The sequence below is a fragment of the Sinocyclocheilus anshuiensis genome, unplaced genomic scaffold (genome assembly GCF_001515605.1).
Source record: "Sinocyclocheilus anshuiensis isolate Anshui unplaced genomic scaffold, SAMN03320099.WGS_v1.1 scaffold220, whole genome shotgun sequence".
NCBI classification, from domain to species: Eukaryota; Metazoa; Chordata; class Actinopteri; order Cypriniformes; family Cyprinidae; genus Sinocyclocheilus; species Sinocyclocheilus anshuiensis.
Genome location: NW_015554086.1, coordinates 1,432,227 through 1,445,190, shown reverse-complemented (window position 1 = coordinate 1,445,190; position 12,964 = coordinate 1,432,227). Strand labels below are relative to the sequence as shown.

General features: G+C 37.3%; 2 protein-coding genes across 2 annotated transcripts in view; one reads left to right on the top strand and one right to left on the bottom strand.

The window, feature by feature from the left end:
- Positions 1 to 6,903, bottom strand: part of shisa9a (shisa family member 9a) — a 33,554-nt gene extending 26,651 nt beyond the window's left edge. The window contains exons 1-2 of the mRNA XM_016461411.1: positions 6,126 to 6,903; positions 4,761 to 4,867 (exon numbers count right to left, since the gene is read on the bottom strand). Of these exons, the coding sequence (XP_016316897.1) occupies positions 4,761 to 4,867; positions 6,126 to 6,643 (625 nt within the window). The 5' untranslated portion in view covers positions 6,644 to 6,903. The remainder of the gene's footprint in view (positions 1 to 4,760; positions 4,868 to 6,125) is intronic.
- Positions 1,984 to 12,964, top strand: part of LOC107669238 (serine/threonine-protein phosphatase CPPED1-like) — a 46,113-nt gene continuing 35,132 nt past the window's right edge. Inside the window, 1 exon segment of the mRNA XM_016461412.1 lies at positions 1,984 to 2,088. Within this exon segment, the coding sequence (XP_016316898.1) occupies positions 2,073 to 2,088 (16 nt within the window). The 5' untranslated portion in view covers positions 1,984 to 2,072.

Below are 12,964 nucleotides of genomic sequence, written 5' to 3'. Positions count from 1 at the left end.
TTTCTGACAAGATGCGCGTTAAATATCGCATGCGATTAATCGTGCAGCCCTAATCACATGCAAAACTTTCATTCAAGTCATTAATTAAAAAATATCACACAATTGTGAGTATGACATTGCTGTTATAAAACTTTAAATAAAAAGAAGTGGGTAACTTATATTTTAGGCACAATATATTGACGCTTGTCTCTTTTAGCTCCACCAAGTCAAATATTTCCAAACAAAGCCATCTCTGAGCTAGCTTATTATCATTAACTTAAGCTATTTTTGTTACTTGAAATAAAGCTGAAAATGTTGCCTTGCAACTAAGATTAGTTAAAGTTGAAGCACTATAATTACTATGGAAATAAACTAAAATAACTAAATTAAAATAGCTAAAACGGAAATAAACCTAAATAAACCTTATTAAAAAATTCGCTAAAATGAAATCTGAAAATATAAAAGTAAAATATTACTAAGAAATGTAATCGTATATAAATTAAACCAAAATAAAACTGTCTCTGTGCAACAACATAGAGGTGTTCCATTCCCAAATGAATCAGCATTTTTTTATGAATCAGTTGATTCACTGGCTCACTTATAAAGACAGTCATATGTTGCCACTTAGTGGTGTAATGGTGTAACATGCAGAAAGAGTACTGTTATTTTGTTTAAAGCTGCAGTCCGTAAGTTTTGCCTCTTTGTCGCCATCTCTGTCTGAAAACCTGGAATTGCAGCTGTGTGCGGAAATATCTAGCTTGCGTGGGTTGTGAGTCGGCACGGCTCCAGCGCGGATGAATTTAATGTTCTGAAGAGTATGTGTGGCAGTCAGTCACCGCACCGGTGTGGATATTTACTGTACTTCGCAATCACAGATTCTAGCCTACGTTTTGGAATATGACCCAAATAAGAATTTTCACCGTATATTGCCATCTGAACAAGTAAGTAACAAGTCTGCCACGTTTGTTCTGACCAACTGAGGAAAAAAGCATTACCATAAATATCGCTGCCAATGGTGATTAAATCTAAAGATCGGTTAGCTACTCATATCACATCAAACCGCTCAAATTATTATTATTGTTATACTTTATTCTCAAATGATTAATGTTAACAACATCAGCATTGGTGACTATGAGTATAGTGTGTTAGCGTGTAGATTTCAATTTCTGCACAGTCTAATCTAATTGTCATACTCTTCGATTTTTCATATTAAGAAATTATTTTAACCCAAAAAGCAAATTATGCCCCCTTTGAACTGGTTTTCTTTAAAATACAAATCTTTGTTATCCCAGGCTATCTGTAAGCATACTCGCATGTGATATAGCCCATTAGCCGGGACAACTTCTTTATGTTTACAGACGTGACGTAATGACGCAGCAGCATGCTCGAATTTCCCACGAAAACCTACCCGTACCACTCAAATTAGAAAACATTATTATAAGATAACCGTTGTGAATCAGGTTAAAGTAAGGAGATAGTTTTGAACACTGGCTGGTTATGCACTTGCTCAAATATTGATTTCGGATCATTTTTAACCAAAAAAAGTTATGGACTGCAGCTTTAAAGATTTAGGAAAGAACAGAGAGAATGGACTCTTCATGTGTTTTAAAAGAATATTTCATAAAGAGTTGGTTTTATATGGTTGTGGAGAGTTATGCTGGCTGTTTTAGCACTTCTGGTGGTGGCAAGAATAATGTGAACTTGTCAAATGAAAGTTTTAGCTTTGTTAACACTAGCATATGTGTGGCAGCATTTAGTGACAATCTCACACAACAATATTTAATAATAGCATTTCAAAGAGTGCACATATCATTTCATGATGAATCGTCCTGTCATATAAAAAAAAGATTTCAGAATAATTTTTAGATATAAGTTTTTGGCTTTTATCAAAATAACGCCAGATTGAAGTTAAAAGTTAGAGATCTATTTGATGGCTTAAAAAGTTAACATGCCTCTAGACATCAGATCATCAGATTTTTTGCAATAAGAGAATCCTAGTACAAAGACATGCTTGAACTAGCAATGAACTAGGATAATTCGCTGTAAATGGACTTATTGCAAGTATAGCGCCAACGGCAAGAATAATCACACGGATGAAGAATGCAATAGGTGAGCAGAAATCCATTCTGTTCTCAACACTTTTTATTTTTTTAAGTTACAGTGAGTTTGTTAAGGACAACAGACGCGTTTTACTCTCGCTGATCTTTTAAGTCCATACAGAACATGCAGATGTGTCTTTAGCACCTGCGTATTTGCAAGCAGATCTTTGTTTCAGGTGTTTGCATTGGCACAAGGCTTAAAATAAATACAGCATAATAGATTTCTGCTGTTTCTTTTGGGAACCCCCATTAAGGTAATTAGTTTTAGCTGTGGCATTGGAAAAAGCTCCACTTCATCTGCAAGGTTCAGTTGCTCAGTGCGCTGTGGGAGGAAATGCTTTTGTTCCTCAATTCAGGTCACTGAATTGCAGAATTTAACATCCTGTACTGTACAATGATTGAAATCACACTGGGCTAAAGTCTTGATTATTTCATGCCATGACCAAAAAATTTACCATTCTGTATTCAATACTTATTTTTTTTCTATTTCTTTTTAAAGCCACGGGTACTCTTGTAATGCCAAGCTGTGATGGTAATGGAGCACAGTACTATATCCTCCAGAATCCTGGATCATTGCGAAAAAAATGTCTAGTAATTTTGCACTTTCAGTGAGGTAACTAGACCTCTTTGATGGGATCATTCAGCACACGGTGGGTGAGCATCTAGATTGTCAGCGTCTTAGAGGAGGAATATTGAAGAGATTGCCAGAATACCGTTACTGCTTGATTGGTTTATGTGAACAAATAATTTCCCCACAAATTCCATATGAGCATGAGCGAATCTGAATATGTCAAGAATACAAAATAAGGAATGTATAACATATGTTCTTAAATCTTTGAAACGTTCTCAGTATCACATATAAGAGTGATTAGGGGGGAAACCGGTTGTGTAATCTAACTAGGTTTACATATTGAAATAATAACAGCAGTTAACCTACAGCACATGCAGAGTCTTTCTGTCATCTCATGTTGAAAGAAATAATCTCACATCTGTCATTTAAGAGTGTATGAACTTCTATTATGACACATAAAGCAGATTTGATAATCTTCTGTGTTACGGCGTTCAAAAGACAGGAACTTTTATCAATAGACTTAGGCTTTATTCTTATCTACACTTATTCGGAAAACTACACCTTTAAAGTATCTTTAAGCTTTAAAACATATCTTTATGTTTTAATTACAAGATCTTATGACCTGCCACTCAGGGGTCAACCTGAGAATTCAGAAAACTCTCATATTAAGGTCCTCTGCATAATCGCTGGAATTACTTGCTCTTACGTCCTGTTCTCTTGATTTCGGTTCAAATCATTATCTCATATGGAGTAACTCGGTGGACTGTGTATTTAATCGTTGGGGTCAGAGGTTAAAAGCAGTCCACGTAATTACACTCAGGTTTATGGATTAAAAGCCAGTACTGCAAGAATAATGATCATGATATGGAAATAAGAGGTGAGCCAAAATGACTCTTTGAATGTCTTTTTGTGTAATAGAGGACAGAACTGACATTATACTGATTTCATAGTTACATTTCTAAATCAAGCTTGTTAATGGCTGGTGTGACACTCCATATGTAATGGTTGCCTGCAAGTGAAACAAAACTTTCATCATCCACACACTGTTCAAAATCTTTCTTATTGTTTTACTTGATTTTTTTTTTCTTTTTCAGTGCATCTTTTCCATTTAAGAGCCTACAGTGCAGGTGTAGAACGGGTGTATAAATAAAAAATAAAGTAAAACCCCTCCAGACTCATATGAAAAGGCTCTTTCACAGCACCATTGAGGTTCTGTATAGCACTTTCAAAGCATGCTTCTTTGTGCAACCAAAAAAAGAGTTCTATTTAGCACCAAAAAGGGTTGTGCTACTGTTAAAACCAAAAACTGCCTCACAAGTCTAGTGCTCTTACCATTTTCCTGAGATATATCTACATATTATTGCTCTTAGTCTTTGTTTATAATAAAGACATGTAACATAAAAGTAATCTGAGTTTTCAAAAACTTCTGATGGAGATATCTACAATATGCATGGCAGTGAAGAAAGTGTGACATTATCTTTGCAATTAGATGAAAGGGAAATTTCTCCAGCTACTGACTCACATCCTCAGTGTCAACCAAAATGGATCCCTCTGAGGGGGCTTTGATATTCTCACTGTATTTTGTGTTATTTCAACACAGATATATTTAGGGAGTTGATAACCACAGAGGGGGTGAAGTAATCAGAATCGCAGCAAATGAGAGTTTAAACATTTGTGACAGGGCCATTCATTTCGAGCGGTTTTAAACAATACCGTACACACAACTGCAGCAGCAGCCCACGGCAGTGACCATAAATAGGCTTATTTCACAGCAGCGTTGTGCTCACAGCATCTCCATTCTCTTACACATATCTGTGTATGCTAAGCATTGAATATGAAAATCAAAAAGTGGTGCAGAACCAACAAAGTTTTGCACCGCAAGCAAAACTTTGAGTACTTAATATGTTATTATATGCATCATTTATAACTACATGTGTAATTCAGTACACAAGTGCATTGTATTGCGTAGAGGTTATGGTATATTGAGCACTCGAGCCAGGAGAAACATGCTTTTAGACTGTTTCAGGCTATTTTCATAAGAGCATAAATGTAGTGCATAGTTTATGCTGAGCTCGTGGGAAAAGAGAGGAAGTAGGCTACAATCAACTTACGCATGTTGTTTGCTCTCGCCTGCACAGTGTCATAATGCTGTGTGTGCATTCCGATGGCCTCCTCGTGCTGACCCTGATGGGCGCCTTGCATTACGCTCGCAACAGCTCTGTTGAAGAACAAGCATTCGTTAGCTTAGTATTCCATTGAATTGCCTTGCATTGTGTAATCGGCCTTTATTTAGATATCAAAGAATGGCATACAGTGATATAATGTCAGTAGACTGACATCTATTCATTCAGTGCTATAGCTGCCGCTGTCCAGAGTGCTGATTCAAAGAGAACAGGTTTTTCTGTGAGCCGCTCTTTCAGCAACCTGCACACTGTGGGCTGTGAAGCGCTCATCAGAGGTTTTGACCCACAGAATCAGTAGGAACAAGAGATTTCCACCTCCACCATTGAAGCTGAGTAACCAAAGGGTAAAAAACTGACAACCGGATGTTATGCAATATAATGTAATATCTAAAATGGTTTGCACAGTTCTTGTGGTTTACATGTACAAGTTAACCGTGTTTCCATGTGGATCTCTTGAGATCTGTGATTCAAGAAAGCCTTTAAAAAGAGAGCTTGCATAACACAAATCCATGAATTTAGAAAGCTTAATGAAGATTCAAGGGATTGTTTTTTGCTCTAATTAAGCATAAATATGTATGGGAAGAATAGGCACAACAGTAAATGCAGAGCTTTGAAAACCAACAATCAAAAGCCACAAAAGATTGTGTTAGTGAGAAAATTCTTGGTTGGAAATTTTTTTAATCCATTCTTGGATGGAGTGAACAATTTTCACCCTTTTGCTGTTTTTAAATTGCTTTTAATTGTTGGTCTACTATACACATGCACCAAACGCATATCATTCACTGTTGCCATGCTGTTTTTCAGTGTCTTGCACCATGACGCTTTCCCTCTTTCTCCCCTTTTGTTTTCTTTGTCAAAATTTTGTCCAATAATAAAATATTTACAACAAAACGCATTTCGAAACATCCGAGATCTGTTACATTCAGGTATGTCTAGGTTTTTTTTTTATTATTATTTATTTATTTATTTATTTTTTACATGTTTTTGAACGACCCTAGCAGTCACACACACTGGAGCGCTCTAACGTTCGAAAACAGAGATGCACGATGTAATGGCATCTCGAGATGCGTTTTAAAAAGTTTAACTTCTCTTAAATTGACAGAGATGAATAAACGCAGAGCTCATGGCATAAGACGCGTGCAACATAAAAGACATCCATATAAGCAAGCACATTTACAAAAAAACGAAAAAGAATCAGTGGCAAAGCACGCTGTTCTTACCATAAGCATTTTTGGTCAAATTCAAAAAAAAAATGAAGACTTCGTCAAACCATCATAACTATGAGTTACTTACCGAGACATGCTTTCTCTGTGAGGTCTGTGAGCCTTTTCTAGTCCAAGTTTGGTAAATATCCCGACCAGTGCCATGATTGCCACTACTCCACATATTATATACACAATCAAGTTTGTTTTATCCTTGGTTGGATCGTGTCTAGGGTCTAGGGTTTTCTTATAGGGTGGCTGTCCTGTTAGCCATACTGGTGTATCGTAATTTTTGCAGGTGCTCTGATCTAAACGTGAGTTTTTATAAGCGCAGCAAAATCTGAAGCCACAAGTGCCGCAACAGAATAAATAATTGCCAGTTTGGCAAACGAACGGCGGGTCCCACTGTCCCATGACATCATAGTAACCTCGACATTTGTCTTCAGTATGTGGAGGTTCAGAAACGCTCTCCTCATCCCGGGACCCATTGGATCCTGAGAGCATTATAAAGCCCTCGAGCTGCTGCTGCTGCGCTTCCCCGACCGCGCTGCACAACAGCAACAGAACTTTGACCAAGAAGTATTCTAACAGCAAGACTGTCCATTTCATCCTGTAGTCTCCTGGAGGCTTCCTTTGGAGGACAAACTGAGACAGAGAAACGACTTGGTACTACCACTGACAGCAGGGCATAAATCCACACGAGTGAACAAAGCCATTCGGGGAGGTTTGCATTTTAAAAGAGGTCAATTAAGACCGCAGATGTCTGTAAAGTCCACTCTGACAGCTGTTGATCTCAATCCCAATTGTTCTCAAGTACTTTTCAGCGCTCTGAAACCACTGCGCCAACTACCCTGAAGGCTGTCTTTGTTTGCGACGATGACAGGAGAGCTGAGGCAGAACTGTGGAGCGCGCGCGCTGAGAGTGGGAGAGACAGTGCGTAAAGGGAAGGAGGAGACATGGGAGGGATTGGACAAGAAAAAAATGTTCTGTAGTAAAGAACCACAGAGAAAAGTTGCCGTCTGACTTATGTTACTATGCAACTTGCAAACGAATATAATTTCTTCTCTGGCGTGTAAAATACCTACTAAAGGCTCCTGTCTTAAAAAAATAAAATAACAAAATAACAAAATAATATGTCTTAAAAAAATAAAATAGCAAAATAATGTAAGCCTATACAGATCGCAAACCAGTTCCGTAACTTGACTATACATATACGAGAAAATACCAATGCTAAATGGTTTTGTGGTTTCTTTGCGCAGTGCGTGGGTCTGCGCAACCCCTTTGCGAGTTGCGTCTCCACAGTGCCTCTATCGTAAAGCAAAGTCATCTTCATGATACGAGTTATTCATTTTCTGCTCGTTCAGTGAACAGAAAAGAGTTTGGTGAGACGAGATACTTCATGCGTTTGGATATCATAGAAAAGATTTGTCGTTCGTTTAAGTAAAAGTATTCCAATAAAAGAGTAGATTTTAAACTAAGGGCTTTTTAATTATTATTCTTTATTTTTATTTTAAAAGTGACAATGCACAATGTCTTTAACATAAGCACTTAAGTGTATTATGTAAATGTGCCCATTTTTTTATAACCTTTTACAATATATAATTTTATAATCAGTATACTGGCAGAATTGGGAGTAGTGAGATCCATTGTGCCATTCCAACCCTGTAGCTTATAACAGATTTTGCATATAGCCTAGCCTATCGTCTTTCTTTCTTTCTTTCTGTATTGTATTTTATTTATTTTATTTTACAGCCACTGATCCCCATCCATTTTAATTGATAAAGAGCCAAAGAGAAATTTCTAGATAGAATAATGTTCCCACATGGTGTGAGAAATAATTAAGCTTTTTATATTACGGACATAGCCTACATACAATATTGTTTATGCCAAATATGCAACATGCATCTAACCTCCACATATGTAGGACCACATTTACCTAATTTAATATGAACCTATTTTAAGCTACCTGATTGATTTACAGTGTTTTTTCTATGTAGATAGACAGTAGACACATAGGCCTACATTGTATTGATATATGCAAAAAAATAAAATAAAATAGAAACATATATTTATAAAAAAAATAAATTTATTAGACACTGCTAATGCAATCAGATTACCGTCAATCATCAAATATCACATTTATCCCAAACAACGTTGATTGATGTCTATCAATTAAAATTCCATCGAGTTATAGGCCTATTGTAACACAATACAATGGACAATAAACCTATTTTAGATTTTTTTTAGGTTTATTTAGTATTGTTTCCTCTTGTTTTACATTGAAGTTTTTCTTTGATGCTTGTTTATATAAAACTAGTGTAGTAGGCTACTGTGCATTTTGAAAGTAGTGTCATTGTTTTAAATTTTGTAAATCGTAAAATATATCCATACAGTGTTGCCAACTGCTTTCAATTGAAAGTAGCTAAAACTGGTAGCTAAATGTCACTAGATGACATCATAATGGCAAATTCACTGATCTATATAAAGATTAATATAGACAAAGTCCCTGTCATGTCACTCGGCGGCCATCTTTGAAACGCCTCTCGGGCATGCAAGTGCAGCTCCTATCTCTTTCAAACATCAAATTCTCCAAAACTGTTCACTAAGCTTACGATTAATTTCATATTTGAAATCACCAATGAAATCTGACAACAACTGTATCATAAATGTTGTTTATTTTGCTCAAATAGCATTTAAAAAGCTTATTTTTCAGGCTAAGATCAGCCAGTGCGCATGCGCAGTCCTAAGCGCACGTCTCAGAGTGCTGACTGTTTCTATAGCAGCCGGGACTTCTAACGGCAGCTGCAGTGACGCGCTGACTTTACCGATTAGCGATTGGCTCTTTTACTCAGAAGGCAGGGCTTCGTTCGATAGAGCGGCCATATTGAGTGTTGCATTTTTCCCCATTCAAAACTATATGAGTGACACGTCTTGGGTATTCTATAGTCTTTGATATAGATCAGTGGGCAAGATGAGAACTTAGATCAGGTTTGTCCAAGAAGTTGCTATATTTGTCCTTAAACTTTTGAAAAAAGTGGGGTGGGGAAGTCGCTAAATCTAGCTACAAAATTGTTAAATTGGCAACACTGTATCCATATTGAGCATCGGAGAGACAACTTTTGATTCGTTTCTGGTCAGCCTGTCTTTGTCCACTCCAAACATTCCCAGACATTGCTAATACATCACCAAATGCATCGATTCACAAACACACTCATTGAGTAACCAATGACAGATTTCGCAACGAACGCCCAAAACACGATAATGAAACGTACGAAGTATAGGCTGAAGGGTATATTATCCTATAACGTTACTAGGTAACGTTAGTGGACGCGTTTCAATGGCGGGGAGCAAAAGTGTCTTTCTGAGAGCGAAGGATCGGAGTTATAAGGGGCTGACAGAAGGAACGGTTAGCTGAGGCTAGCTAACATCGATTTACATTAGATAATGCTGTTACGCTTTGAATTATGACAGTATGTTTTGGTTCAAGGTCGTTTATGTATTTTATGAACACTGCTTGTAATCTAAGTTTACGGTGCTCTGTAAACTTGTTAGAAGTTGACCGGTGTAGTATTCCAACAAGTCTCTGACAAGCACAAACTATCGACTTCACAGCAAAGCATTTGCTATGTCAGGAATAACAAACCACTTTGGCATTGAGCTGTAGATAGTTGCAATGTAGTTTAGATAGAAACTCTGAAATGTAACATGATGTACACAAAACAAAATAAAGTTAACCTAATAGGCCTATATTACAGCAGATAGGTCAAAATGTGCTAAATCAGTAATTAAAATCCGGTGTTGCTTTAGGACCCAGATTTAATCTGGGTGGCAAATGGCCATCCAAGACCAAACATATCAAAAGTTTATAGTGAACAAAAATCTCCTTAAAACCAAAACCAGGAACAATACGCAATATGCCCAACAATATTAGCATAAGAAAATCTGACCGTTTTGTAAATACATACATAACAGCAGAATTGCTGCACTTTGCAACTAAGTATCCGACTGGACAACAGCCTCTGACATTAACTGCAAATAATATGGGTAGCATTTTCTTTCTCTCGAAAAAAAAAAATGTTTCAGTATGTGGCATTGTTTTTCCCTACTGTCCATTACCTTTATATCAGAACAAACGCCTCAGATGATTGCTTAACTTAAATTTGCAGTAAATATTGTGATGTAAATCATAGTGAAATGGATTATCATAACATTTTTGATGAAAACTTATGAGACTAAAATTATAAATAAACATTCATAGATATATTGTTCACAATAACATCAATAAGATGCATTTAAAATAGATTTATAATTTTCAATTTGTGCCGACTTTAACCTTTGATTTGGTGTTTTTCAGTGTGAAAGTGTTTTTAAGTGTTAAGTGTCCCTGTGTGCTTCCTCTGCTTGACTGTTTATGTAAATCCAGTCTGAAATTTTCATCTCAGACTAATTTCTTGCTTATTCTTTGCTTTGCACTGGCAGTGTTGACATCTGCAACTTTTTCCCTTTTTTTGTGAGGAAAAACCTACATCAGTGACTGTTAGTGGATGCTGTGAGTTGAGTTGATATTTTAATGCTTTATCACAGGAGGCTTTTATCTTGACTTATGATTAGGTTAGCAGTATTTGAAAGCTCTGGGAGTCATCTGAGATATTCCTCTGATTTATGTTTGCTGAAAGAGGCTTGTGCTTATCGGCTGTCATGGGAGCTTTGTCTGCTCCTCTCAATTCATGTTGTTTAATGTTGCCTGAAAATAGTTTCCAGTCTCTGGGGACTGCACGTGAAAGAGTTAGACAACAAACAAGATTCCAAGCAGCAGATGTTACATCTTAAATGCTTTTTGAGTTGGTCAGAAATCATGTGTTTTTATTTAATTAATTTATTTTAACCAGGTTTTGTGCTTTCCCAAAGAGATGCTCGAAGCATAGCAAACACTTCATATTGTTAGAATGACAAAACGATTGGAACAACATGGTTGCTCCATAGAGACTGATGTTGAAACTTTGTGGGCTTCATTACTAATTAAAATGCAGCTCATTTGGAAAGTGTTTTTTGAATTGAAAGTTTTTTAATAAAATGACAGAATAGGTTTGGTATCCGAGAACTGATTCTCATTCAGAATTTAGTTTACAATTCTGATACATGGATTCTTCCAGAATGCCGATGAAATACCATGCTGAAATACGCTGACAGTTCTTGCGTTACTTATTAAACGGTGCTGCAACACCACAGTGTAGTCCGATTATTGAACAAATGACTCTTATGAGCCAGTTCTTTTTAGTAAATCGGAAACATACTATGCATCCAGTGTAGTCTGACTCCCTAACAAATGACATGTGGTAAACTTTTAATAAATCAAAAAGCATACACCACAACCAGTGTTGCCTGGCCACAGAATGAATGACTTTTATGAGCCAGTTCATTTTAGTGAATCAAAAAACATACACCACAGTCAGTGTAGCCCGGTCACCAAATGAATTAATCATGAAACAGTTCTTTCAAGTGATTCACAAACATACACTGCAAAAACGGTAGCCTGTCCACTGAATGAAGACTCTTATGAGCCGGTTCTTTAAGTGAATCTAAAACATACTGTGCAATCAAGTCTGACTCCCCAACAAAATGACTATTAAGAGTCAGTTCTTTTAGTGCACAACCAGTGTTGTCTAACTCCCCAAAGAATGACTCTTATAAGCCGGCTCTTTTTAATGAATCAAAATATCAGCGCAAGCAGTGTAGTCCAACTCCCCTATAAACTCCTGGTTCTTTTTAGTTCTTTTTTTTTTTATCATCTGATCGTGGTTGTATCTCTCTATTAGTGCTACTGGATCTTAGCGCTGCGTTCGACACTATTGACCACAACATTCTTTTGAATAGACTAGAAAACTTTGTTGGCATTGGCAGAAGTGCATTAGCATGGTTCAAATCGTACTTATCTGACCGCCATCAATTCGTAGCAGTGAATGAAGAGGTATCATATCGATCACAAGTGCAGTATGAAGTACCTCATGGCTCAGTACTAGGGTCGTTACTTTTCACGCTTTACATGTTACCCCTGGGAGATATCAACAGGAAACACGGTGTTAGCTTTCACTGTTATGCTAATGATACTCAGCTCTATATTTCTTCGAGGCCAGGCGAAACACCTATTAAACATCGTATAGATTTTAAAATCTTGCTTATTACTTATAAAGCCCTGAGTGGTTTAGCACCTCAGTATTTGAACAAGCTTTTATTGCATTATAGTCCTCTACGTCCGCTGTGTTCTCAAAACTCTGGCAATTTGATAATTCCTAGAATATCAAAATCAACTGCGGACGGCAGATCCTTTTCCTATTTAGCGCCCAAACTCTGGAATAACCTACCTAACATTGTTCGGGAGGCAGACACACTCTGTCAGTTTAAATCTAGATTAAAGACCCATCTCTTTAACCTGGCTTACACATAACACACTAACACATTTCTAATATTCAAATCCGTTAAAGGATTTTTAGTCTGCATTAATTAGGACAACCGGAACCGGGAACACTTCCCATAACACCCGATGTACTTGCATCGTTATAAGAATGGCATCTACGCTAATATTAGTCTGTTTCTTTCTTATTCTGAGGTCACCGTCGCCACCAGATCCAGTCTGTATCCAGTTTAGATGGTCACTGCAGTCACCTGGATCCAGTACATATCCAGCCCAGATGGTGTGTCAGCACCTAGCGATGACTTCTACAGCCCTGAATGTCAGCGGAGACCAGGACAACTAGATGAGCCCCAGAGACAAATACCTTCAGTGAAGACCTTGCCTCCTAGACAGCCACCGGGACAAGATGAGTCCTTTGCACAATCTGACTTTGCTGCAGCCTGGAATTGAACTGCTGGTTTGTCTGGCCAGAGGAGAACTGGCCCCCCGACTGAGCCTGGTTTCTCCCAAGGTTTTTT